Genomic DNA, 26574 nt, shown 5'->3' on the forward strand with positions numbered 1-26574 from the left:
GAGCGTTCGAGATTTTTGTGCAGATGCTTCAATCGTTCACCCTGATAGTCGCTGATTCTGCATGTTAGGGACTTGAATTGCTTACTCGAATGGACAATCCGTAGAATTACAATGAACGACCATCCATCCATCCTATCCAGTTGCGAAAACTCTCCCGGCACTTGTTGATCTACCTCGGCCTGGCTTCAGCGGGTCGTGATCCTCTTCTGCAAGCTATACGGTGAAGAACTGAGATTTGTTTCGAGGCACATAAAATAGACTTACCTGTAGCAATATAAAACATATTGGTAAAGCTTATTTCGGGACTTTTTATTGATAAACTTGGCTATATTCGACGAGACTACAAAATAAAACCACAACCGATTTACTTTCCACGAATTCGATTCATTTTTCAACATGGCGCCGCCAAATAGCAAGCTCCAAACAAAATTACCATGGTTGTAGTAAAATCAAACGCAAAACATGATCAGCTAAAATATGTCGATGCAGTGCGTTTGAGATAACCATTAACATGGTAAAAAAGGAACTACAATTTCAATAACAGTAATGTGCATGGTAATTGCTACCACAAAACTAGTGTTTTTATTGTAGTAAATTTAACTATGAAGTGTAGTCTATATTACTATTGCTGATTTCAAAAAAGGCATAGTACAAGGCACTACAATTCGGTTCAACTGACTGTTTTCTTTGTCATTTTCAACATAAACAGCCATGGTAAATTTAAACACAATTTTTTAGTAACAGTTACTACAAGATTTTTTTCTGTGTAGGATTGACAGTCATTCGGTTCAACAAGCACCAGTTAGTGAAAAGTTCAATCTGCTGCTGAAGAAATTGACAGTCGGCAAGGGTGCGAATCTTGAGGAACATTTTGAGGTCGTCGCCATACGATTTTTTTTTTATTCCTTGTTGGGTATCTAAGTCACTACGACCAGTTATTAGATCTATTGTGACATATGCCCCAGTTTGTTTTAGCTATATCAAGTTGACGTATTACTACTGTTAGCAATAATCAAACCTTGACTGTGCGTTTGATCCCAACATGGTGACACAGCTCGGATAAACTGTACAACCGTATTGGGATTTGTTCTCCAGACATCAAGGGGTTCTATCAGCCCCTTGTCGAAGAACCTAATTCTTTTAACAGCAATTGCCGGACAACGGCATAACAAATGTTCCGAGTCTTCTGTATCAATGTCGCAAAAACGACATACATCATTCTGAAGCTTTCCGATTAGCTTCATATGATAACGGCTCGGACAATGGCCTGTTAGCAGGCCAGTAAAAGTACTTAGATCTGTTTTTGACAGCTCTAAGATTTTGCGAGTGTTTGAAAAGTTTGGCTTTATGAAACGTTTTGACTGCCTCGCAAAAGTGGTATTTTCCCAGTTGGATATTATTTTTTCATGTTCCCATGTTTTAAACTCCATTCTGAGAGAACACCCAGACACACCACAAAACGGTTCTGGTCCTATGAATTGGTGTGACGAACCAAGTCTTGCTAACATATCAGCTTGTTCGTTTCCATCAATTCCACAGTGTCCTGGAACCCAAAACAGCTTCACCTGATTACGGCAAGCTAATTGTTGGAGTGATAGGATACACTCCCAAACAAGTTTGGAAGAGCATGTTGCTGATTTCAAAGCATTTAGAGCTGCTTGACTATCAGACATAATGCATATTTTTGAATATCTGTAATTTCTGCGTAAACAAATATTACAACATTCTAAAATTGCCTGAATTTCAGCTTGAAAAACAGTTGGCCATTTGCCCATGGGAATTGATACGTTAATTCCGGGGCCAGTTACTCCTGCACCAACTTGGTCGTTCAGTTTCGAACCGTCGGTGTAAAATACGATTGATCCTGGATGTAGTTCTGGGCCCCCATTTGTCCACAGATATCGCCCAGGATTAATCACTTCAAAAGTGCGTTCAAAATTGTACCTTCTGCTCATCCAATCACTATTACTTGTGATTAACGAGTTGATACTAATTGATTTTAGAATACTTAGATGGCCTCTCAGGTCACCTTCAAAGAGGTTTGTAGTTCTTTTAACCTTCAAAGCACTCTTTGTAGCTTCTAATTGAACAAATTGATGCAATGGAAGTAAGAAGAGTAAAGTGTCTAGCGCTTTAGTCGGCGTACTTCGCATTGCACCAGTAATTGAAAGACCAGCAAGTCTTTGAAGTTTTTCAAGCTTCTTCTGAGCTAGCTTTTCATTTGTTTTAGGCCACCAGATTAGTGACGCATATGTAACTCTGGGTCTCACAATTGCCGTGTAAATCCAATAGATCATTTTCGGCTTCAGTCCCCATTTTTTACCAAAAGTTTTTTTGCTGATCCATAGAGCATTTGTGGCTTTTCCAATCACTTGCTCAAGATGCAAATTCCAGTTTAGCTTACTGTCAAGATGTATTCCGAGATACTTGACTGTGCTTGAAAGTTCCAAAAGAGTTCCTTTCAATTTTAGGTTAGTTATTGAAATTTGTCTCTTTCGTGTAAACGGTACGACCGTGGTTTTAGAAGGATTGACATTTAAGCCTTCCTTATCGCACCATGAAGTGACCAGATTTAAGGCAGTTTGCATTCTGTTACTGAAAATATGGTCATATTTACCACGGACTACTATGACTATGTCATCAGCGAAGCCAATTATTTCAAAGCCCTGTGCTTCCAATTGTTTGAGAAGATCATCAACTACCAAGGACCACAATAAAGGTGATAGCACGCCTCCTTGTGGGCACCCTTTCACTGCTCTAACGCTAATAAATGAGCTGCCAAGGTTTGATGATATCTCTCTTTCTGATAACATTTTTCCAATCCAATTAACAATACACCCGTCAAAACCACGTTTTGACATAGCATTCCTTATTGAACTGTAGGATGTGTTATCGAACGCTCCTTCAATGTCAAGGAACGCTGCAAGTGAAATCTCTTTTGCTTCAAAAGATCTTTCCAGTTTGTAATCAACTTATGAAGTGCAGTTACCGAAGATTTGCCCTCTTGATGTTGCTTAAAGGGCTTTTTGTTAAGTATGACGATTTAATATGCTCGTCTAGTAATTTTTCCATTATTTTTAACATAACGGACGATAAACTTATGGGTCTGAAGGATTTTGGTGATGATTTATCCTTCTTACTTGGCTTTGGTATAAAAGTGACACGCACTTCTCGCCAAGCTTTAGGGATGTAGCATAACGATAAGCTCAATCTGAACAATTTAGTTAAAATGGGTGTTAAGGTTTCTTTACCCTTCTGCAGTAGTACAGGAAAAATTCCATCCCTACCAGGCGCTTTGAAGGGTTCAAAGGAATCTATCGCCCATTCAACTTTTTGTTCTGTTATAATTTTATTGGCCATAATGCATGCATCACTCCTGAAACTTTCTAACCCAGTTGAATCATGAATTTCATGACTATATCTTCTGGTTTCATTGTCATCAGTTTGCGATACAGATGCATCTTGGTCTTGAGTTGAAACAAGCGTAGAACACGGAAAATGCGTTTTCATCATTGTTTCTAAAATTTCACTGGTACTCGTTGTAAAAGAGCCATTCTCTTTTTTAAGAGTTCCCAGGCCAATAGAATGGTCTTTAGCGAGGACTTTTTGCAACCTGGCTGCAATTGGAGTACTCTCAATGTTTTCACATGTGTGCCTCCAATTTATCCTCTTTGACCTTCAGATTTCTCTGTTATAAATTGTGAGGAACTCTTTGTATTGTTCCCACTGTTGTGTTCTTTTAGCCCGGTTAAATAGTTTCCGGGTTTTCTTTCGTAGTTTTTGCAGGTTGTTATTCCACCAAGGCACATCTCTATTTGAAGAGCGTTCCTTAGGAGCACAACTGCTATGGAATGCCTGTTGAATCAGGCTTGAAAGTGTTGTAGCGCTATTTTCAAGCCCATAACAAGAATTTGGGATGTTATTGAAACTGTCCCGTAGAATTCCCGTAGAAAGTTTTGAAGTATAAAGCTCCCAGTTTGTCTTCCTAGGATTTCTCGTAGTTTCTATGAGTTGATGACCAGCCTCATATTCAAACAAAATATGCTTGTGATCAGATAAAGAGGTTTCGTCTGACACATGCCAATTTTTGATTTTTTTCTGATAGTGTAGGACTACACAACGTTAAATCAAGAACTTCTTGTCTAATGGCATTCGTAAAAGTAGGTTCTTCGCCTTTGTTACATAAATCGATCTTATTTCCAGAAATGAAATCTAAAAGGTGTTCGCCCCTATTGTTGATGTCTGTGCTAGCCCATATTGTATGATGGGCATTCGCATCACATCCAATTATGAAAGCTTTATTTTGCTTTCTACAATATGAAACAAAAGCTGCCACTTCTGGTGGAGGTATATCATCCACATCTCCCGGAAAGTATGCCGCAGCAATACAAATTTCCGTTTTTCCGTGAATAGTCGGTACTTCCAACATAATTGCAACTATGTCTCGATTGATAAACTGAGTAATTGGAAATGCATTTACATTTCCACTCACTAAAATTGCAGCACGTGGTAGAGATTGTCCTGCCTTATATATCAATTTGGTAGAAGTTGTAGGTATTCCTAATATCCTACACGAAAAATAATTTAATGATTTTATTTATGAAGATTGATTTATGTTTTTCATTAGAAACGACCTTATTGAATTTAAAAAGTCAACTAATTGTGTTCATACAATGACCCAATAATAGCCATAGCATTTCCTTATACCATGTATAAGTTTTGTGTTATGGCTAGAGAAGTATAAATTTCAACTAATAATTTCTCTAAGATTTTGTTTTGAAAGACAAACAAAAAACGGCGCCAGATATTATTCAACGTAGGCCATCGTGACACGTTTTATTTCGCCACCAGCAACATTACTAGCAATAAAAAGAAGTATTGTAAACCTGCGAAACAACGCTCGAAAACCACGGTAGGTGTTTTACTACTTACTTTTTGTGCTAATAGATTAATCGGCATTTTTATTTTCAACAGGATAGGTTCCATTGCCGTGACTAACCTCAGCCAGAATGCTAACAGATTCCCTCCCGGCCAATACCCCAACACTCTGGCAGGCAAACGACGGAGTCACTCACTTGGTCGCAGCTGGAGTGCAGATTCTGGCTTGTTTCACGGAGTGCAGATTACGGCTCAGGTTTCACTATTCCCCGGCGTTCCAACTGGCAAAGGGCGGTGTCACGCGCTGCCGAAAAGGAGATCCTAGCTGATTCCGCTTCTCCTCAATTGTACTCCAGCAAACTGAGAGCACTGCCAATAGCTTCTTTGGTGCCGGAGCGCAGCTGGCACTGCTACACCTTGATGATCCGGCTGCAGCACCCATTGTCGGAACCGAGGGCGGATCAAGGATCCCTGCTTGCTCCACTGCCCTTCGACACTCTGAATAACTTAGGCACTGCAACCCGCTTGTTTCCTGCCGGAGTGGAAATTCTGGTTGGCTCCGCCGGCGTACCGGCTGGCAAAAGGTGGCGAAACCCGTTACCGGAACAGCGATTCCGGATGGCATTTTCGATTTTGAGTGAGGTCTTGAGTTGATAGTATACTATAGTTTGTAGTATGCTCTGTAGCCTTGTTGATTTTATTAAATGAATAAATAAATTATGTACGAAGCGTAAACAAAATTTCATTGTTTTAGTAAAAATAAGGAAAAAAGTAAAATATTAGGAATTTCAAACAAAATATACAGAAATATATTTTATTAGGTTTGATGCATACATACTATGAGGAAATTCTAATATAAATTATTACAAAGAGCAAATGGCATTCATAAGTTAAAACTTATACTTTGTATTCGGTGTATGTTATGTTTCATATAACGCACTCAAATGAGCTTTATTAGGAAAACGAAATGGCAAAAATGTATAACATTTTCTTATATATTCCATATGGAAATTTTTTTTCGTGTACTGTTGTTTGTCCATGGCTTTTGGATAAGAGCAATATCCAGTTGGCTCTCAGCAAATCTTTTGCAAAGTACAGCGGTTGCTCCCTTTGCATGATGAAGATTTACTTGAATGAACTTTATTTTTTAAGATTTCATTGGATCCTATCTTTATCCAATATCGTTGAGTTTTTTTTTTGTCATAACCTCATCAAAGTTTGTAGTTTGGCCAGGTATTTTTGGGTTTTCATCCTCTTAACTCCACATGACACTAGGATTTTTTATACTGATCGAAGATCATTACATTATAGCTATTATTCCAGTAGGTTTCTAGAGTACTGTTAACCCCATACTCTGGTCTTTAACTACTTTAATTACACAGGAAAAGGAAAAAAAGAAAGAGAGAATGATAATAGTAACACAAAGTAATACAAACACAGACAAATAATAATACACACAATTTAGTAATACAAAATCAAATATTTAATCGTATAAATAAGTATATTTTAACTTGATGTATTGGAAAAAAGAAGAAGTAAAATAGAACGAACAAAAAGTAATAATAATAAAAAAGCGAGACTTAACTTTTGCAATGTGTTACTTGCCAAGGTAGGAGCTTTTTACCCTTGCCTCCCCTTACGACTCTGCTTATACACTACCCGTCATAAGTACGGACTCACAAAAAGTATTGCAACAATATTGCATCACCCTGACTCACCTCGATATCTCTAAATCCAGTACACCTGCAACAATGCCGCCTTCAGAAAAGTTGTAGCTTTTGGTCTTCTGAATAACTTCTGAAGACAGCATCTTTGTAAGTCCTCAGGTTTTGGAGATATCGAGGTGAGTCAGGGTGATGCAAGGTGATGCAATATTGTTGCAATACTTTTTGTGAGTCCGTACTTATGACGGGTAGTGTATGTGGTGTTAGCACGCCACCGACGTTGTGAGTGTGATCATCTCACCAAAATTATAGCGCACACAAGTAAATCCATTTGCGGCTGAGGCCGCCCACTGGTAATTTACTGAATGCCGTAGGTTGTGAAGCATAGAAATAGTAGTCACACCACTGTTATCTACTGTAATTTAACACATACGGTTCTGGTATTTGTTTATATTACATTAACCTCACTTTATTTATTGGAGGGAAACAACTTGCATGCAAGGCTTCATGCAATAAATTGATACGCGCACTGCTATCGTTTATTTGTTTTCTCCCGGACAACCGATCATCACTGGGAGCTAAAACCGAACACTTTTCATTAATACGATAGTCGGGGTCCTTCAATGATAAGATGGATATTGTTGAAATACAGTAGGAAGATCACCGGTCCCAGGTGGCTTCCTTGAGGAACATCGGAAGAAGCATGAAAACGTTCTGATCTGAAATCACCTATGGATACCATCAGTTGACGATTGGAGAGATACGACCGGAACCAGCGCAAGATATTACAACTGAGGCCGAATCTGTCGAGTTTAGCGATAGCAATGTCGTGGTCCAGCTTGTCGAAAGCAGCAGATAGGTCTGTGTAGATGACATCGGTCTGCACGTGTTCATTCATACTTTCGATGATATACGATGTGAGGCACAATAAATTGGTGGTGGTAGAGCGGCCATAACGACCAACTCAAACAGCTTTGAAATAGAGCTCAGAGCCGCGATTCCTCGGTAGTTGTTCACATCGCGCTTACTTCCCTACCACCGGTGTGAACATGGGTCCCTATTTACGGCCCGGAAATAGGGATAGGGACCCAGATAGGGACGCCCGTGGCGATGCTCTAAGTGCACAGAAAACACCTACACAACTCGATGCAAAGATATGATAATTTCTCCAAGCGATTAATAATGCGAATTAATATTCAAGAACAACCCACAAAAGCACAATTACACAAAATAAATATATTAAGGGGATTCATTTAACAGCGTAAACTGATTAAACGTCGCGATCACTATGGCAATCTGATTATTTTATTCGCAAAATCATGATTTTTTTTTTTCAAATAAGCAGAAAATCATGGCTTGCGCAGCAATTTAATATGTTTAGTGAGTACTCCTGAATAATAGATGACTAACTTTGATAAGTTTAAGAAGGGTTCTGTTTATTATACAGCCATTTCATAGAGAAACGATATGGATTACTGCACGAAATTATATTGTCGGGCCGCCACCAAACCGGACTTCGCACAATCAAGTTGCGACGCGACCCAACTCGCGACGTTTTTGAATCATGTTAAAAGTAGTGCGCATCCTTCCCGTTGTTGTCAGCAACACAGCGCACTAGATGCGAAACAGATGCGACACTTGTGGTCCAAGGAAATGGCCATTTTTGATTGAATGTCTGTCCTGATTCCAACCGGATAGACAATACACTAAAAAAAAATCCGCATCCAGTTTCCATGTGCCCACGCATACACGGAACTACAAATCAACCCAAATTTAAGTTGTTTTGACGCAATCCCGGTCTTCCGTGGAATAACTCAAATTTGCGTCAAACAGCGAAAGTGGTGAGTGAGTAGTTCTCGTTTGAGAGCGGCAAAAAAATTAATCCACTGGTAAGTTATTTTCACCCAATGGAGGCCTCAAATGACGCAAATTTGGGTTAACTCAAGAAAACCCAAATTTGGCTTCTTCCACGGAAGAGCAGCGGATGCGTCGGTGCTTCTCTCTTTGTTTTCGACAACATTGCGGTGGGGCGAGGGAGAAAACAACCCAACTTTGAGTTAAAACTAAAAGCAGTTTAGCCAAATTTGAGTTTTTAAAACTTATTCTTTGGGTTTTAATATTTTTCCGTGTAGAATTTTGCAATCAGGCTTTGCACTCGAAAAATAAATGCACCATAAACCACATAAACTCAAAGAAAGCATTTGTAATATTGTCAGATTTCTTGAAACGTAAACACCGAGCGGTCGTTGAAATGTTTCAAAAAGGGGCTTTGCACAAAAGTTCACGCGGTCTATCGTTTTCGAAAGGAACAGCCGTGCCGTAGGAAACGCCGCAATGTTATTTCCCATAAGAATGAAGTAAACAGGGAGTGAAAACCGCGGCTGTACCTTTCAGAAGCGATAGGCCGCGTGCACTTTTGTGCAAATCCCTCAATATATATGCTGTAGAATGTCGAAGCACACGCGTAGAATGTAGGACCGTGAGCGGCACGGCACTGGATTTCTTTCTTTCCCTTCTAAAGTCACAACAAAATCCTTCGAATGTTCACTAATGTTTACTATTCAGAGAAAGATTACTTTAATTCCGTTAACACTCTTAACTAACTAAAATTACTCAATTACGTTAACACTCTTAACTAAAACCGCACCACCGGTAAAGCCACAACGACCCGGACGACGACGCAACCGCGAACGGACAGCAAACGGACACCGCGGACAGACAGAATGGATACCACAACAATACAACGCAGCCCCGGCGTCAATCGCGGGTCTTTTAACTTGCCGTCGCAAGAACTCATTCTCCCGATCTGAAAATAAATGAGAGAAAAGAGAAAAGCCAAAACGGGCGTCGTCCACTCTGGCTTCATTAGTTCGGCCGCGTGACTGAGACCTTGTTGGGGTTCAGTCAGCGCTGCCGGGCGACAAACAAAAATTAAAAGAAAAACATTTCTCCGGCATTGGAGCGAGAACGTTATATCACCAGGTCAACCAGCAACAAGCAGTAAGCATTCTCTCTGCTTGCATCGCTTGTTTCTTGGTTTACCGGCGTTGGTCTATAAACATGACCGTGAAATCCACATGTGATGTAATCCACTAATTGCGTGGAGCACCATGAGGAAATAAAGGGTCTTTCTTAGATCAATGGTGATCATTGATCTTTAGATTTATTCGATACAGGGAGGGAAATGCTTCCTTCGGTCGGCAGGACCGCTACATCCGCCCCCCCTTAAATTAAGTTTTTATTTGTGAAGCAAAGAAAAACTTGCAGTAGGCATTCGAATCAGTCAAATAAATAGTAAAAGAAATACTCCCTTATTTTTAAAGATTAAAAAGTACGAATTAAATACGAACTATATTTTGTGAACTTTTAAAAATGGCATTTAATTATATTTTTTTTTCGAAATACTTTTTTTTTTCGAATGTTTTTTTTTTGTTTTTTTTTTCGAAAATATCTTACTTTTTTTTCGAATATTGTTTTTTTTTAATATATATTTTCGAATATTGTTTTTTTTTTTCGAAAAATGTTTTTTTTGCCTTTTTTCTTAATACATGTGTAATATTAATAATAATGTAATAAACTTAATACATGTGTAATGTAATATTAATCAAATATTTCATCATGAATTGGCCTACTTCATTAGCCTTATGCCTTCGGCAAATTATGTGACAAACTTGAAAGTAAGGAAAAAAAACCAATTGATCACAATTGAAACATCTTCAGAAGATCATTTCTGTCAACCAAAAACAATTTGCATTTTATATTCCATCAAATCTGGATTTCACTATATGAATAAAAAAAAAATTTTTTTTCGAGACACTGCCGGAGAAAAAACAAAAAACAACAAACTTACATACTACATCATAATGTTGCAGGGATGCAAGGCAATAATCTATTTATCTCCCTTGCATATCCGCAAAAGCTTAAAAATAAAATGAACTCACGGAGTCTCTAGGTACCTTACTTTTTCGTCCTTCTCCGTTTGTTGTGGCAAGTCCTTGGCTGCCGGCATTGCTCCACCCCTTTCCCTTTTGAGGTTGTAGGTTGGGCCTGTAAGTATACTCCATTTCTCTTGATTAGCTTGTGTATAAAACCACGTTGTAAATATCATTCCATATTATTTTTACAGAGGATATGGGTTCCTCTAATTTCTCTTAATATTTCATTATTTCATAGAGGTTTTGGATTTCCTCTTTCGTCAAAATTTGTAGACATTTGCTTTGTCTCCTTTCTGTGTTTTAAATTTTCTCATAATTTCATTTAAATTTTCAGATGGCTTTGTAAATCCTCTCTTGATTCTCTTAAGTTTTCATATTCGTTTTTTTTAAAACGCTTAATTTTGCTCTCGTTTTAGTTTCTGTACTATTAAATCATTGGAGGGTACGTGTTCCTCTCCTAAATCATCTCTCCTTTCGTTTATATTTTCCGTTTATTATGTTATTGAAGGGTGTGTATTCCTCTTCTTTATTATTTTTCTTCAATTATTTCCTTGTATTTTCTGTATTCCTGGAGGGTGTGTTTTCTTCTCCTTAATCATTTATTTCTCTTTGTTCTTTGATATCTATGGCCCTTACAGAATAGTAGTTACTCTGGTTTTCCAGCCCTTCGGTACATTCAAAACTGAGTTTGACGGACGCATTCATTGTTATAATTTGGCTGTAGACTCATAGTTTACCAGTTACCTTAATTTTCATTTAATTTTTATAGAGGGTATGAAATTCCTCTCTATTTTGCTTTAATTTTTCATTTTATTGTTATCGAGGGTATGAATTTCCTCCTTTTTCTGAAAAATGTTCACTTATTTTTATACACGGTGTTCAATAAGTTCGGATACACAGTAAAATTGAATTTATTTCCCATCTGTAATTCAGATTTTCAAAGTGAATGTATTAATTGAAAGCTCACATAATACTGATCAAATACAGTATATGTTTTGAAACAAACTGTCCTTTATCCTTTTGTAATAATTGCAAATGTGTCTCAAGATCCTTTCAGCCGGCACGCACGTCTGTCATTGGTATTTCGTCTAGTTTTTATTGAGTAATGGTGTTAAGTTAAATCAAATTAGGCTGTTGTCCTCAGCATTAGTGGTAGCAACTATGGCCATACGAAATAATCTATAAAATTCAGATTGGGTGAAGTACGGACTCATTTTATTTTGATCTTTAAAATTGCTCAAATTGGCGCTGTACCTGTTTTAATGATTTTTGTTTTGTCAAAAAGCAAGGCTGCGTTATATCTCAGTTTAATCTATCATTATCTTTTCCAAAACTTGATTATATCCCTATTTTGGCAAATTTTAACCAAAAATGGCTTTATATAATGTATTTATGCCTAGATTTATGCCTTTTTCATAGATTTAAGCACATTTTGACTAAACTTGCAAATTTATCACCATATCATCACTGAAATAGCAGTGTAAAGCTTTTGTCTATTAATTTAGTTATTTAAATTTAGTATAGTGAGATGTAAACTCAAAAGTCAACGTTTTAGACTTCTGTAGCTTGAGCAACTTATCGAAAATTATTCCAGCGTGCCGGAACTAACAAACTTTAGATATATCTAAGGCTTATAAAAAAAAGTAGAAAAAGACTTTATTCAAAACCATATGCTTTTGATCAGTGTTATATAACCTTTCAACAGATACATTTACTTTGAAAATTTGATTTACAGATGTGAAATTAATTCAAGTTATATGGTGTATCCGAACTTATTGAACACCCTGTAGAGGTTATGAAATTCCTCTCATTTCAATTAAATTTTCATTTTATAATTATAGAGGGTATGAAATTCCTCTCCATTTCACTTTTAATTTTCATTTTGTATTTATTGAGGGTATGAAATTCCTCTCATTTTTCATTAATTTAATTTACCACTTTTTCCTGAGCGGTGACAGATGAACTTGATCTTCGTTTATATTTGCACTGATATTATTCATATCAATCGCTCTTGCTGTAATAGGTAATGTGTTTGGTATCATGTAGTCACTCTTTATTTTTATTTAAATTTGATCAACTAAGTTGTATAATCTATTCCTATATATATATATTTTTCATAATCCTTAATGATTTGATTATGAGTGTAAATTAGTCAATATCATCGACAATATTTTAACATGAGGAATAATTAGCTCTCCTTTGTCAGTATGGGTATTTACAATTGTTGTAAACGAGAAAAAAAATATTTATTGTTGATAAATGTTGTTTTTGGTTCAAATCAACCGTGGTCATCCCACAGAAGTTCCGTTAGGCACTCATAGTTTTCCGAAAAGACACAATCTCGTAGTAAATCTATCTCGTTTAAAAGATTGCCCAGTGGTTCGAAGTCTTTTCGTTTTGCGAGACTCGCAATAGTTGCTTCCTCTTTGGCATGAGCACTTTCTTGTTGTTTGATTTGGCTTTGGGGTTCTTGAAAAAAATTCTCGTTATCATAGATAGTTTCTTGTAGCTGTTGCAATTTCAACCGAGTTTTAGTATTGCGGTATTCGCTCACTGCTTTCTCCGCATGGGCATTCTTTAGTTGTTTCAGTGGTGAAGTCAATTTGTTCTGCGTTTCCTCTTTAATTACGCAAAAATTATCAATTGGACCTTTGAAACTTGTAACTTTTTCATAGCTACTGAAACATTTTGAATTTTCTTCTAGTTCTTGAACTTTAGTTGACAACGTATCCTTTTCACTGAGTAGCTTTTCCGATTTATCAATAGATTCTGGCAATTTTTTAGTAAGATCGCTCTTCTGTTGCTCCAGCTTGATGATAACCGTTTTCATACGATGGTTTTCTTTTTCCAGATCCACAATATTTCGCTCGAAATCCATAAACTTCGAAGATTGGTCATTCTTCTCTTGCTCTAAATTGATAATAACCGTCTCCATACGGTAATTCTCCATTTCCAGATTCAAAATCTTTCGTTCGAAACCCACAAACTTTGAAGAAATGTCACTTTTTTCTTGCTCTAAACTAATAATAACTGTTTTCATGTAATGCTTCTGCTTTTCCAAATCCAAAGTCTTTTGCTCGAATTCCATAAACTTCGACTCCAACTCGTTCTGCAGTGCTTTCCGTTTCGTTTCCAGGTCATCGATCTTCTCGTCCGCTTCGTCCAGCTCCCGCGTCAACGACAACACCTTGATTTCCTTTTCGCGAGCTTCCCGCTCGGCAGCATCCCGTTCCTGGGCATGCTGATCGTTGACGGCTTCTCCTCGGCGAGAACTTTGTCGAAGTTCTTCTGCTTCTTTTCCAAGTCTAGCACCTTAGTACGCTGCGTCTCCAGTTCGATGGTGGCATCCTCCAGTTCCGATTGGATATTCGTTTTACTCTTGTCCAGCCGATCGTTGGTGGCTTGCAGTTCGAAGATTTGCCGCTGCAGTACTTCGATGTCCTTGTTCATCTTCTTCTTCGCTTCCTCCAGTTCCTTCGCAATATCAGAATCTTCCACGGAACGCTTCTTCATTTCCTGGATGGTGAAGTTCAGTTCGGCCAACTTCTTCTCAGTTCTTCTTATTGCTCTAGAGTTGCACCTTCAACTTGCGTACTTCACTTTCTTTACTTTCCAATTCGGAATTAATTGCCGTTTTGTTCTCAGCAACCGATAAAGCATGCTCTTCCTCTCGCATCTTCAGCATAGTGACTTCCTGGCTTAATGTTTCATTCAATATTTTCTCATTGTTCAGCTTAGCTTCCAAAGCTTTCAACTTGTTAACAAATTTCTTTTCTTTTGCAGCCATATCGTTAGCAGCATCCCGCCTATCTTCATAAAGTTCTTTTATGTCACGTTGAAACAGTCTTTCTAATCGAGCTTTTGATTCTTCTGATTCCTCCCATAATTCCTTATATTTCTCTGCTTCCATTGCTGCCTTATTATTGTTAACAGCATCGCTATTGTTGTTATGTTGATTATAACCATTGTTGTTGTAGTTGTTGTGGTTGTAATTGTTGTTGTTCTGGTAGTAATTGTAGTTGTTGTGGTTGTAATTGTTGTTGTTGCGACTGTAATTATTGTTGTTATGGTTGTAATTGCTGTTGTCGGTGTTGTTAGTGTTCCGGTAGTAGTAGTTGTTGTTATTGCCTCGTGGCTTATCAACCCAACCCGGTTGTAGTCGCCTATGAATGCCTCTTAATTCCTCTTCCTCATACTCTCTCTCGAGCCTGTCTCGCGACTCCCGGAAGAATCTATCCCGTTGGGAATATCTAGGAAATGCCATTTTTTTTAAATTGAGGAGCTATGGAGAGTGCTACTTCTATAAATGAGTTATCTGTGGCCAATAATTTTGTGACAGTTACTTATTCCACGCAAGTGCAAAATCCATAATCAATTACGAGAGAACTATAGAATAAAACAGAACTATTTTCCCGTCGTGTTTCTTCATGTTTAATTTTTCCTTCAGCAAATTATTTAATTTATATCAATAGATATCAATTAATATCATCCATAAATCAAGCCGTGCCATCAACACTCCTAATATCATCACATGGCCATCCATAAAAGCAATAATCGAAAAGCGCGAAAAATAAAGTTTTAACGATAGGGTTTGGCCGTGTTTGTCGCAGTAACACGATCTTTGCTCTCATCTCCAGCAACCTATGTTTGTTTCTAATTACACCCATGTTCATTCCAAATCCGTAAAAATAGTAGGAGAAACCAACCGGGAAATAAATTGTTGATAGATTTTTGATAGATTCGTTCCTCTATAACCACATGATTAAATAAGATGATTCATTAAAATTAAACTTTTCTTATAAATTTTGCAATATTTTTTCTACATGCTTTACTAACATGATCTTGAGAAACGAAACTGCCATAAAATGTTCAAGCATTCCAAAGATTGCAATATTCATAGTTCATAATCTTCAATTTGATCAAGAGTTCATGTGAAAAAGCCAACAAATATAATTATAAAAAAAGGATTTATTTACGTGTAATTTTTGTTACTTGCCTTTCTCAAACTCAAATAAAAAAAAAACAATAATATCATTCCATTAGAATGTTGTAACTTTCATTTTGTGCTAAGAGAACCAAAATCATATACACATACGCACTTAAAATCACTCAATTAAAAAAATATTGATTCGACTTACCCATTATTCGGCATCATATTGCTGGGTCCGATGAAGATACCTAGTTCCTCTTGTAGGAAATGATCTGGCAGTGATCGATTTGCAAGCGGTTTGCAAATGTGCGACTCAGTAGTATCCAGTGGGTCCAACTTCTTCTCTGTTTTGACTCGATGATTAACACAACAATTTTCGTTGAAAGGAATCCGAGATCAGCATCACACTCAAACTGTGCACGGTTCAAGAGTTCTACTCAACTGCATGATTCACACTGTTTCGCCTAATAGTTTTCTGCGCAACACTTACACGATTTCTTCTGTAGTAACCAGCTGGGTCTTAGATACTTCGATAGGTTTTTATTCTTTTTCACTTTCCAATCACAAACGGCGTGCCTGTACTTGTTTAGCGCTTTTGCGCTGTCACCAGAATGTAGAATGTCGAAGCACACGCGTAGAATGTAGGACCGTGAGCGGCACGGCACTGGATTTCTTTCTTTCCCTTCTAAAGTCACAACAAAATCCTTCGAATGTTCACTAATGTTTACTATTCAGGGAAAGATTACTTTAATTCCGTTAACACTCTTAACTAACTAAAATTACTCAATTACGTTATCACTCTTAACTAAAACCGCACCACCGGTAAAGCCACAACGACCCGGACGACGACGCAACCGCGAACGGACAGCAAACGGACACCGCAGACAGACCGAATGGATACCACAACAATACAACGCCGCCCCGGCGTCAATCGCGGGTCTTTTAACTTGCCGTCGCAAGAACTCATTCTCCCGATCTGAAAAGAAATGAGAGAAAAGAGAAAAGCCAAAACGGGCGTCGTCCACTCTGGCTTCATTAGTTCGGCCGCGTGACTGAGACCTTGTTGGGGTTCAGTCAGCGCTACCGGGCGACAAACAAAAATTAAAAGAAAAACATTTCTCCGGCATTGGAGCGAGAACGTTATATCACCAGGTCAACCAGCAACAAGCAGTAAGCATTCTCTCTGCTTGCATCGCTTGTTTCTTGGTTAACCGGCGTTGGTCTATAAACATGACCGTGAAATCCACATGTGATGTAATCCACTAATTGCGTGGAGCACCATGAGGAAATAAAGGGTCTTTCTTAGATTAATGGTGATCATTGATCTTTAGATTTATTCGATACAGGGAGGGAAATGCTTCCTTCGGTCGGCAGGACCGCTACAATGCCACTGCATATATTTCCCATCCGACTATTAGATTTTATGTGTAGCCTTGCGTAGAGAACGTTTATGCGCGCATTGTAATAATGCAGTAAGATAGATTTTTGCCAATAAATAAATATGTGCGGATACTGACCTGCTTGCTCTCACATGAAATTTGACGTTTGAGAAGTGTCCGATGTCCGATTGTCGTGAAACTTGGTGGGTTTGTATTGATCATGCGAGAGAATTTTGGAACTTCGGAAGTCAAAACTTCGGTGAAGTTCGGCGTCGGCATTCTAATTTGGGGTTCGCCGACGCATAAGAATTGCCTGTGTCAGTGACGCTTCAATTAGAATGCCGACGTTTTTACTTCGGCGAACTTTTGTTGGGGATATTTGATTTCACATATCGACTTCGGTCTAAAATAAATCAATATGTACAATATTTCATCTAAAATAATTCGCCTTGACAGAGCTCTGACCTGCCATCTAGGAAAAAAAAATGTCGTGTGCGTGAAGCGTTGCTGGCGGAGTATATGAAAAAAAAAAGTTTAAAATGCTTCTATAAAATTAACGATAACTTTTATTGAAATGTGGGTTAATGTACGAGGTAAGAATTTTGAAAAACTACATTATCAGCACTGAACGAAAATTACATGAGCGATTACGTTTGAAGTGCATACCTTGCATTAATCTAGAACACAAAATTGAAATCAAAAATATGTGTTTATTGTGTTGCTAATCAATAGCCTAACCTTGCACCTGCAAGGTGCAAGGCACCTATACGCTACACCTTTAACCTGCATTTCAATTTTCGTAAATTTTTTAGAAGCATTTTAAACTTTTTTTCCTATACTCCGCCAGCAATGCTTCACGCACACGGCAACTTTTCCTAGATGGCAGGTCAGAGCTCTGTCAAGGTGAATAAGACCCGAGGTCAGCGTCGGTGATGTAGTGGTCAGAGAATTTGTTATAGAGAAGCGCGAAGAGAATTTTGGTTATGTTTATTTACATCACGCCCAATAGCAATCATATTTTGCAGTAAACAAAATTATATTTTTACGTACGTGTTAGTCTGATCTGTCCATAAGATGTTAAGCAAACAAGTGACGTCATGCTTTGGCACTAACACACTTTCATGCACTGAAATAAATTTTGTTGTAGAAACTACCGATTCCATAGTTAAATTAATAACCGTACCTATGATTCTCAACCGACAACAATTTCCAGTTAATTCCACTAAAACACTGTCAGTTTGACTAACAGTGCAGTTAACATTACCAAAAATAATATTAATTCAACAGCTGGGCATTAGGCCTGTCCAGCTTTTCAAAAATGTTCTCTGATTCTCAAGTCCATCCCCATATTTTGATTGGCATCCTAGAAGAAGTAACTGGTCAAAATTTCAACCAAATCCATTGAAATTAAGAGGTGCATCAAATCAATTTTGTGTTTTTCGACTATTTTTGAACTTCAAAAAATCATAACTACACAAAAACTTGTCGAAACTAAATTCTTTTGGCAGAAATTGAGAGCTATACTTGTTTGCTACAACTTCTCCGAACAACGTGTGCCAATAAAATTGAAGGAAACATGTGTAATTATCACATTTGTGATCAGAAAAACTTTAAAAAGTTGATTTTTTGATAGATTTCGTACCGGAGCACCCTAATATACGTAATAAGTAGGATTTTTTAAAACGGCATCATATTCTCCAATGTGTTGTGGTTATTTGCTTCCTTGACACCAAAGCTGTAGGAGTTGAGCAAAAATTACTAAAATTCGTGAAAGCCAAATGTGGCCTAAAAACTAGCTTTTCGGGTGCAATCACGCTTTGGCGGGCAAAAAGTGGCATCGCGTCAGCACTGATATGATAGCCAACACCTGTCATCACGCTTGTTTGTTATCACCCGTGATAGGGAGTAGCCAAGGCAAACTACAAGGAAGCAAAGCTACTACGTTCAGTACAATTTCGCGCCACAACGTGATTGCCTCCAAAAAGCTAGTTTTTAGGCCACATTTGGCTTTCACGAATTTTAGTAATTTTTGCTCAACTCCTACAGCTTTGGTGTCAACTTTTTAAAGTTTTTCTGATCACAAATGTGATAATTACACATGTTTCCTTCAATTTTATTGGCACACGTTGTTCGGAGAAGTTTTAGCAAACAAGTATCGCTTTCAATTTCTGCCAAAAGAATAAAGTTTTGACAAGTTTTAGTGTAGTTATGATTTTTTGAAGTTCAAAAATAGTCGAAAAACACAAAATTGATTTGATGCACCTCTTAATTTCAATGGATTTGGCTGAAATTTTGACCAGTTACTTCTTCTATGATGCCAATCAAAATATAGGGATGGACTTGAGAATCAGAGAACATTTTTGAAAAGCTGGACAGGCCTACTGGGCATAGAGATAAGTGACATTTCAACACACGAACACTAGAGCAAATTTTTCCTCACACAAAAGTGCACGCCGATTGAAAGGCTATTCAGATTGCATATGCAAATATTACCCAATCGAATTGGGTAAAACGGGTAAATAATGATAAAACTAACGTCCGGGGCAAGAGTGCAAATATTTTCCTCGCAGTTTCACAACTACATCTACTAAAAAGGCACGCATACATTTGAACGTGATTACCTCTATTGTATGTTTAACTATACTGTGTTGTTATTTGCGTGTCCAGGAAAAATTGACAATGTTTTGTTGTTGAGGTGACTACGCTTGTAGTCAAATTTACTGCAATACTTTGTAACTTCAATCATATTTCAGTTAACTTCACAGATTTTGTTGTCGGTTGAGAATCATAGGCACGGTTAGTAATTTTACTATAGAATCGGTAGTTTCCACAACAATTTCAGTGTGTGCTTTCATGTTGCGCTTTGTTTTCCATGTTGTTCTATTTCATTGCGGAGATTTGCAGATTCTGGCGCAAAAAAAAATATTAGGTTTATTTTTTGCGTAGATGTATTATAAATGTTTGTTTACAATGCAAAATCTCGCCAAAGGTGTACTCAACAATGCAGTGTGAAATATTCGCCAGCACACGGTCTGTTTTCACATCTGTGGGCCCACGCAAGAAAAATCCACGCAACTAATGCCGTTTTTCTTTTTTAACCTGGGTTGGAACTGGATTAGCGGAAAATGTGTAAACAAACAACGTCAAACCAACTTTAGTACAAGCGAAACCGAAATCGGGTTGGGGTTGAAACTGTGATCTGATTCAGTTCCAACCCAGGTTGGAACTGGATAATAAAGAAAAACGGCATAATTTTCGTGTCTTAACAGGTGGAATCTCCGCAATATTTCTTTGAATTTGCTCGATTGGGACCGCGTTTGACGATTAAAATGGAACCTATGGTTTCAGACTTCGCGCATCTCTATAACAAATTCTCTGGTTTTTTGGACAAACTAAAGACACTGTATGCTAAAGATACGAAATCTGATGATTGTTGCTGTTGATGATGATTGTCGCGTCATGACGATGATGCAGTCGAGCAAAGCTTTTAAAGCGCGTTTTACAGGTCTCCTGTTCGATTGGAATGACATTGACAGCAAATTTGGAATTCCAATTGGAACATTTCGTGTCTTTGCATATAGTGTCTTTAGGACAAACATTTGCATAGTGTGAGAATCTTTCTCTGTAATGATTATTCAACAACTGTATTCATTATTTGTATACACTTTACTACCGATACTTCAATATTACATACAATGATTCACACTCCAGACAACAATAACAATATCTCCGCATATGACAGATACTCAATGTAAACATACACGCTAAACGTAATAGAGTAATACAATAATTTATTATGTGCATACCACAAGGTACCACATCTCGTTTTTTCTCCAGATCCGCAGCAAGGTCACTCCACGTTGTTTCGCTTATAGTCTCCTCAGTTTATGAACGTCTCGCTTCAGTCTCACATCAGAATTAGAAGTACAGTCATCCATTTGGTCATCCATCTCTGCTCGGCATTTTGGTAAATTACTTGGCCGTTACTTGTGGTTGTACCTAAAAAGAAATATTTTTTTGACCCAAATATTTTCCCAAATCCCAAAACATTTTTAATACTGAGTGTCAAGCTAAATATTACCTTTGCTGATGAATTAATTGAATTGCTTTCCTCTTCTCAAATGTTTTCAATGACAGCTAGCATGCAAACATTGTATACTGCCCACTGATTTTTTTTTTTGACATGTCCTTTCATAGAAGAATCTCATACATAAGGCATGTATATTCAGATTATTATTCAGACATTTTTTTAACTAATATGTCGGAACACTGCACGAAGTGGAAAGATTATCAATATCCATTAACTCGTTTTCGATCCAAAGTGTCCAAGTGTTATACAAACACTATTTCATTTCATGTTTTTTTTAGCGAACTTTGCTGGAACTCGTTTCTTGTTCAGAATATATTCAGAAGTTTGGCTTTACAGATTTTGTTTTCAAAATATCGAAGGGATTGATACTTTTTTTTAAATCAAATCACGATTTCGGAAAACGTCACTTGTCCAAAGCAATATTTGTAATACTAGTTTTAGCTGAATAGTAATTTGAAAACTTGAAAACATCCAGTTTTTGAATTATATTTAATATATATTGTTCACAAAACTCGCACCCGCACTAGCTGTTTGAAAGTATAGTAGAATATTAATATTCATTCTTCTTTTTCATGTTGTGATCCTATAATTATCTCAAATTCTTAATACATACATCATCGACGCAGTACCAAATCGAAGTCACGCAAAGCACATGCAAAGTTGCATGTAAATTTGAACCGGTTGCTGGTATTGCGCATCATTAAGCTACTTAAGAGCTGAAATTAGCACTAATCTAAATCGAGTTGCTATGTTTATAAGAAGGTTAAACATCAATTTTCGCACCGCCAGTCACTTCGGTTTGGTCGTTGAATAGGTCAAGGAATAGGTTTACATTCTACGATGCATATTCCTCCGCATTAACTGGTGATTCGTGCTCAATCAAACCTATTTTAACATTACAAAACCAAAAATTTGTTCCTTTGATGTCGCTCTTTCGGGTTCTGAACTGCAGGACTTATTTTAATGGTGTACCTCCAAAATATTGCAAAAGCCCCTCAACATGTTATGTTCTCACTCTAGATACCTAATGAAGCTATTTCAACAAGCTTTTTCCAAATTATTCGCATTCAATGTACCGTCAAAATTTAGAACTTTTTATCTTTAAGTAACTCTGATTTTCTACATATGCTCATCATATTGATAATGTTCGCGCCTAGCGCTTCCCAAAGAATTCATCGCAGTTACCAATGGAACAACGACAACCCGGATCAACAACGGCGTTAGCAACCGCTACGCGACAGATGGGCTCCTTGGCATATAAAAGGGGACAACCAAGCCAGAGATCGTCATTACCAACTTGGACATGAAGCGATCAAGACAGAAGCCACTAAACAGTACACCATTAGAATAAATAGTCAATAGTAGCAGTAGAAGTGTTTTGTTCCTTCCCTTTCCTGGAACTGGTCCCAGTACCAATAGGGTCCTAAAATTAAAGACGAAATCTCGCTTATATTGAATAATACGATCAAGCATGGTATTCTAATCGGAATTGTACTTTACTCGAACTTGAAAAACAAAGGAATAATGAGAAAATTAGAAATTAGTAAAATGGTAAATAGTTCTACTTTGACATTTGAGGTCAACCTTCTGTGACTGAGCTCGACATTTTTCGCACTGGGATTTCAAAAATGTTCCTATCTGACATACACGGTGAAAAAAAATCACTCTAAGTATGTGTTATAAGCTAGGGACGAGACAAAATGCTAAAAAAATAAAAATTATATATTTTCAACTACGGTTAATAAAAACGTCAAAAAATGAGTAAATATGTACTCTTGAACCATATATTGTGATTTAAAACAAGAATTCCGATAGGACTTTAGGAGCCTATTCTCCCAGTCCATCGTTCTGCTTATAAATCGTTGGGTTCACGGCCGAGCCCAAACAGATAATATTCTCAGTTCGTTGGATCGAACTAGAATATTCTGCATTATTGCAAAGCCCAATCATCTGTCTATCATATCACTTATTTCACAAGTCTGACGTAGTGCACACTGACCATGATTGTCTGTGTCATGATGGCCCTTACGCTTGCCTCTACGATTCATTTCTTTGTACTGAAACAATTTAAAGCACGTTTTTATTCAAATTTTCAATGAACTTATTAACACAAATATCACTTATACATGTACACGCATTTTTATTGGTAAAAATCCATGAGTTTGATATATAAATTTTATTTGTACACACATACTCGTTTTCCACGCTGGATCACACATAAAATCGGAGGACCTTATATAAACTATGTGTATCTACACATGAAAAGGGTTATCTATGACAAATTGCAAAAATCTATGTGAGCGACACATGCATACAATATTTGCAGTTCATTAGCAAAAATGGCACTATATCCATAGTGTTAGACAATCATAAGTCAAAATGCCCCTCCTGACCACACCCGATACATTTTATATTCAAAGACTTCAGAAGTGATTACTCAAGAACTCACTGTATTTGAATCGCATAAACATTTAGTGGCATTCAATAGGTTATAAAGTGCCTTTTACTCGAATTCTTGAGACTTCCAGTTAAGCCGAAAGTTTCATTTTTTTATTGTTCGATTTTTTAAAATATCCAATTCAACTAGCCATTTGACTAGCATGATACTTAACAGGATCGTGGTTAGCAACTGCTCTGAATATGTCATCTAGCTTCAACGAATGCTTTAACTGTCATTTTGACTTCCTATCTTGCAAACTACCAAGACAGTTCAATTATTCTCACACATTGATGTTAATTTTCTTGAAGTCTTGTAAGAGAGGACAAAGCATTAGTTAAATCATGTCTTCATGTTAATTTGGTTTCAAGAGCCAACCCTTTTTACGTCTCCGTAGACTTATTATACTTTACTGAGCAATGATAACTTCAATATATATCACCTGAGGTGGGTCCACAACAACCTCAGTATCTGCTCAGTTATATTCGCATTTGGAACATATTCAAATACTATTCGTTACTGTTTTTCTAGTCACGCTCAGCTTAAAGTTTAGTTTTGTCTTTCGCCTTCTCAGCTGCCACTTAATTGGTGTGAAATTTCATTTTTAATGGTTCAATTTAACTAAAAAGCCCAGATTGGAGTTCAAGAGAAATCGCTCAAGAAACTTCTAGAACGATTCCTGGCAGAAACTTTCTATGGTGACATTTGAACTGTCATTTCTTTGCAACTGCGTACTGCGATCGAAGAAAAAACGGTTTCTTGAGTGATTCAGCCAAGGAATTTCCCATGCCTCGATAGGCCGAGAAATTCCCTCTGATCTGCAAACAGCCCTTAAATCTGCGTTGGCTGGTAATCTGTTTCTTACGAAATTTACGACACTGTTGCGTTTTTAGTACTTTAATTTTTAATAACACAATTCGCCTTATACGGCTCTACAAAGAATCGACTATATCTGCCTTGCAGGTCTTACCGCCTTCAACGGCATTTCCACCTTCAACGGCTTTTTCCGCCTTCAACAGCTTTTCACTCTCCGACGGATCTTTCCGCCATCGACAGTTTTTCGCCTTAGTCGGCTCTTCTGCCTATAACATTTTCCGCCTTCAACGGCTTTTCTATCTGTAATCCTTTCCGCCTTTTACGGCTATTTCAAGAATGTCGCTTTCATTAGCTTTTATCGCCTTCATTGGCTTTTATCGCCTTCACTGGCTTTTAACAGCAACGGCAAAATTTGATTTCAAAATATTGTTTCACCTCTACGCCTTCCACGGCCATCCGTTTAACAAATCAATACTTCATTCATCATTCAGCATTTAAGTCTAGATTTAGGACAACAACCCTATTCAACGAGTATCAATATCACAATCAACAAAACTTAGATTTTCTTCACAATTCTTTATTTCTTTATCTGACAATAGTGATTGTCATCGATTTGAACTAAACAATACCGATCACCATCAAAATCTCTCACAGGTTGATCATTGTCATTAGTCGAAGGTACAAATAGATTGTTTGATTCATATTGAACAGTTAGTACACAATATTTACCTTTTTGATTTCAATGTTGAAATTCATTCACAAGTCATCACCTGGAGGTCATCACCACTCTGCATGCACCACACACACACACACCACTCATCTCATTCTTTTTCTAAAGACAACACTTCCCGAGCCGAAATTAAACTAATTTCACATGCACTGTTCACCGTTCTCGTCGCCAATGTGAGAATTTTTTTCTGTAATGATTATTCAACAACTGTATTCATTATTTGTATACACTTTATTACCGATACTTCAATATTACATACAATGATTCACACTCCAGACAACAATAACAATATCTCCGCATATGACAGATACTCAATGTAAACATACACGCTAAACGTAATAGAGTAATACAATAATTTATTATGTGCATACCACAAGGTACCACACATAGAGTGTGTCTTTAACAGTAAAGACACTATATGCAAAGACACGAAATGTTCCAATTGGAATTCCAAATTTGCTGTCAATGTCATTCCAATCGAAGAGGAGACCTGTCAAACGCGTTTTAAAAGCTTTGCTCTACAGCATCATCGTCATGACGCGACAATCATCAGATTTCGTATCTTTAGCATACAGTGTCTTTACACCCTGTGTACTGGGATCTTAAAGGGGCCATTAGACTGTTTGTCATAATGACAAATATTTGCCATTGCAGTCCGTCATTCATCCGAGGTTGCCATGATTTACGTTGTGTTGGTCATTTGTTGGGCTTCTTTGGCGAAATATTTGTCATGTCTAATGGGTAGTACGCTGATCGCAAGAAATTTCTTGGCCTATCTCGATGCGTGGAAAATTCAGGCAAGGAATCGCTCAAGAAATAATAAAGCGTCGCTTTATTCCGAATCCTAGTACGGAGCTGAAACGAAACGTCAAATCAAATGGGGCTTGCTGTGTTAAATTTCTTGACCATTTCGGTCACGGAAAAATAATGCACTGAACGAAAATTACTTGAGCGATTCCGTTTGAAGTGCATACCTCCCATAACGGTCTAACGGGACCTTAAGTTTTATAGCTATTTTTTTTTATTTATTCAGCGGGATGCAGCAACTTCGAGCAAGTTCAACCTACGTCGTTGAACAGGACTTATGTTTTTATCACACATATTAGTACTGTTCAATGAAGTAGGTTGAACCAGAGAAAATAGAGAAGCGAATACAGTAGACGTTCGATAACTGCAATATGTTTACGTTTCACTTAGCGAACGAAAATTCGATAACTGCAACGCCTGACAGTGTCAACAAACCATCAACTGGCGTAAAATGAACGTGAACTTCATCCGACTGTTCATTTGGGCTAATATGGCGCACTATTCTGACATTTCGCGGTGCGATAACTGCAAATTTGTTGCAGTTACAGAACTTGCAGTTAAACCGTTTGCACCGACCGAACGTCTACTGTAGTGTGAAGCCAAAAATATCTTATCGAACCGTCAAACTGGTATCCTAAGGGCATCTCCAGCAGAATTATAGTTGTAGATGCATTTGTTATGACAGTTATAAATTTTTGTTGGTCAAAAATTTGTAACTCACCGTCGACTCTTCAGCAGCAGTTCTAAATGATATTATATATATATAGAATTGCGTTTGTGTGCGTGCTTCAGATTGTCAATCAGTTCGTGTAAACAAATCAAACGCTGCGAAAATGTCCGACGATTGGTATGAAAGTGTAACCGGAGAGTTCGAAGATCCCGGGATAGAAATGGACTTGTTTCTAGAG

The 26574-nt window shown here is 37.5% G+C and overlaps 3 protein-coding genes across 8 annotated transcripts in view; 1 reads left to right on the forward strand and 2 right to left on the reverse strand.

Moving 5' to 3' along the window:
* Positions 1-26574, forward strand: part of LOC109432811 (uncharacterized) — a 102094-nt gene that overhangs the window by 3330 nt on the left and 72190 nt on the right. The gene's annotated exons all lie outside the window — the stretch shown is intronic.
* On the reverse strand, positions 979-26298 carry LOC134291220 (uncharacterized). Of its 5 annotated transcripts, XM_062858717.1 has the most exons (3): positions 15616-26298; positions 10499-10589; positions 979-9348 (listed from the first exon to the last, which is right to left on the reverse strand). In XM_062858717.1, the coding sequence occupies exon 3, from the start codon at positions 2859-2861 to the stop codon at positions 981-983; it is 1881 nt and encodes a 626-aa protein (XP_062714701.1). In that variant the 5' UTR covers positions 2862-9348; positions 10499-10589; positions 15616-26298; the 3' UTR covers positions 979-980. The 5 variants fall into 5 exon arrangements, with proteins under 5 accessions (XP_062714701.1, XP_062714698.1, XP_062714697.1 ...); XM_062858714.1 differs by having other exon boundaries at positions 979-20785; positions 24859-26298; XM_062858713.1 differs by having other exon boundaries at positions 979-20785; positions 20868-26298.
* Positions 12756-13990, reverse strand: LOC109397437 (myosin heavy chain, non-muscle-like). The gene is made up of 2 exons (XM_029863562.1): positions 13798-13990; positions 12756-13735 (listed from the first exon to the last, which is right to left on the reverse strand). The coding sequence occupies exons 1-2, from the start codon at positions 13988-13990 to the stop codon at positions 12756-12758; spliced, it is 1173 nt and encodes a 390-aa protein (XP_029719422.1).

Source organism: Aedes albopictus, chromosome 3 (assembly GCF_035046485.1).
Source record: "Aedes albopictus strain Foshan chromosome 3, AalbF5, whole genome shotgun sequence".
Classification (NCBI taxonomy): domain Eukaryota; kingdom Metazoa; phylum Arthropoda; class Insecta; order Diptera; family Culicidae; genus Aedes; species Aedes albopictus.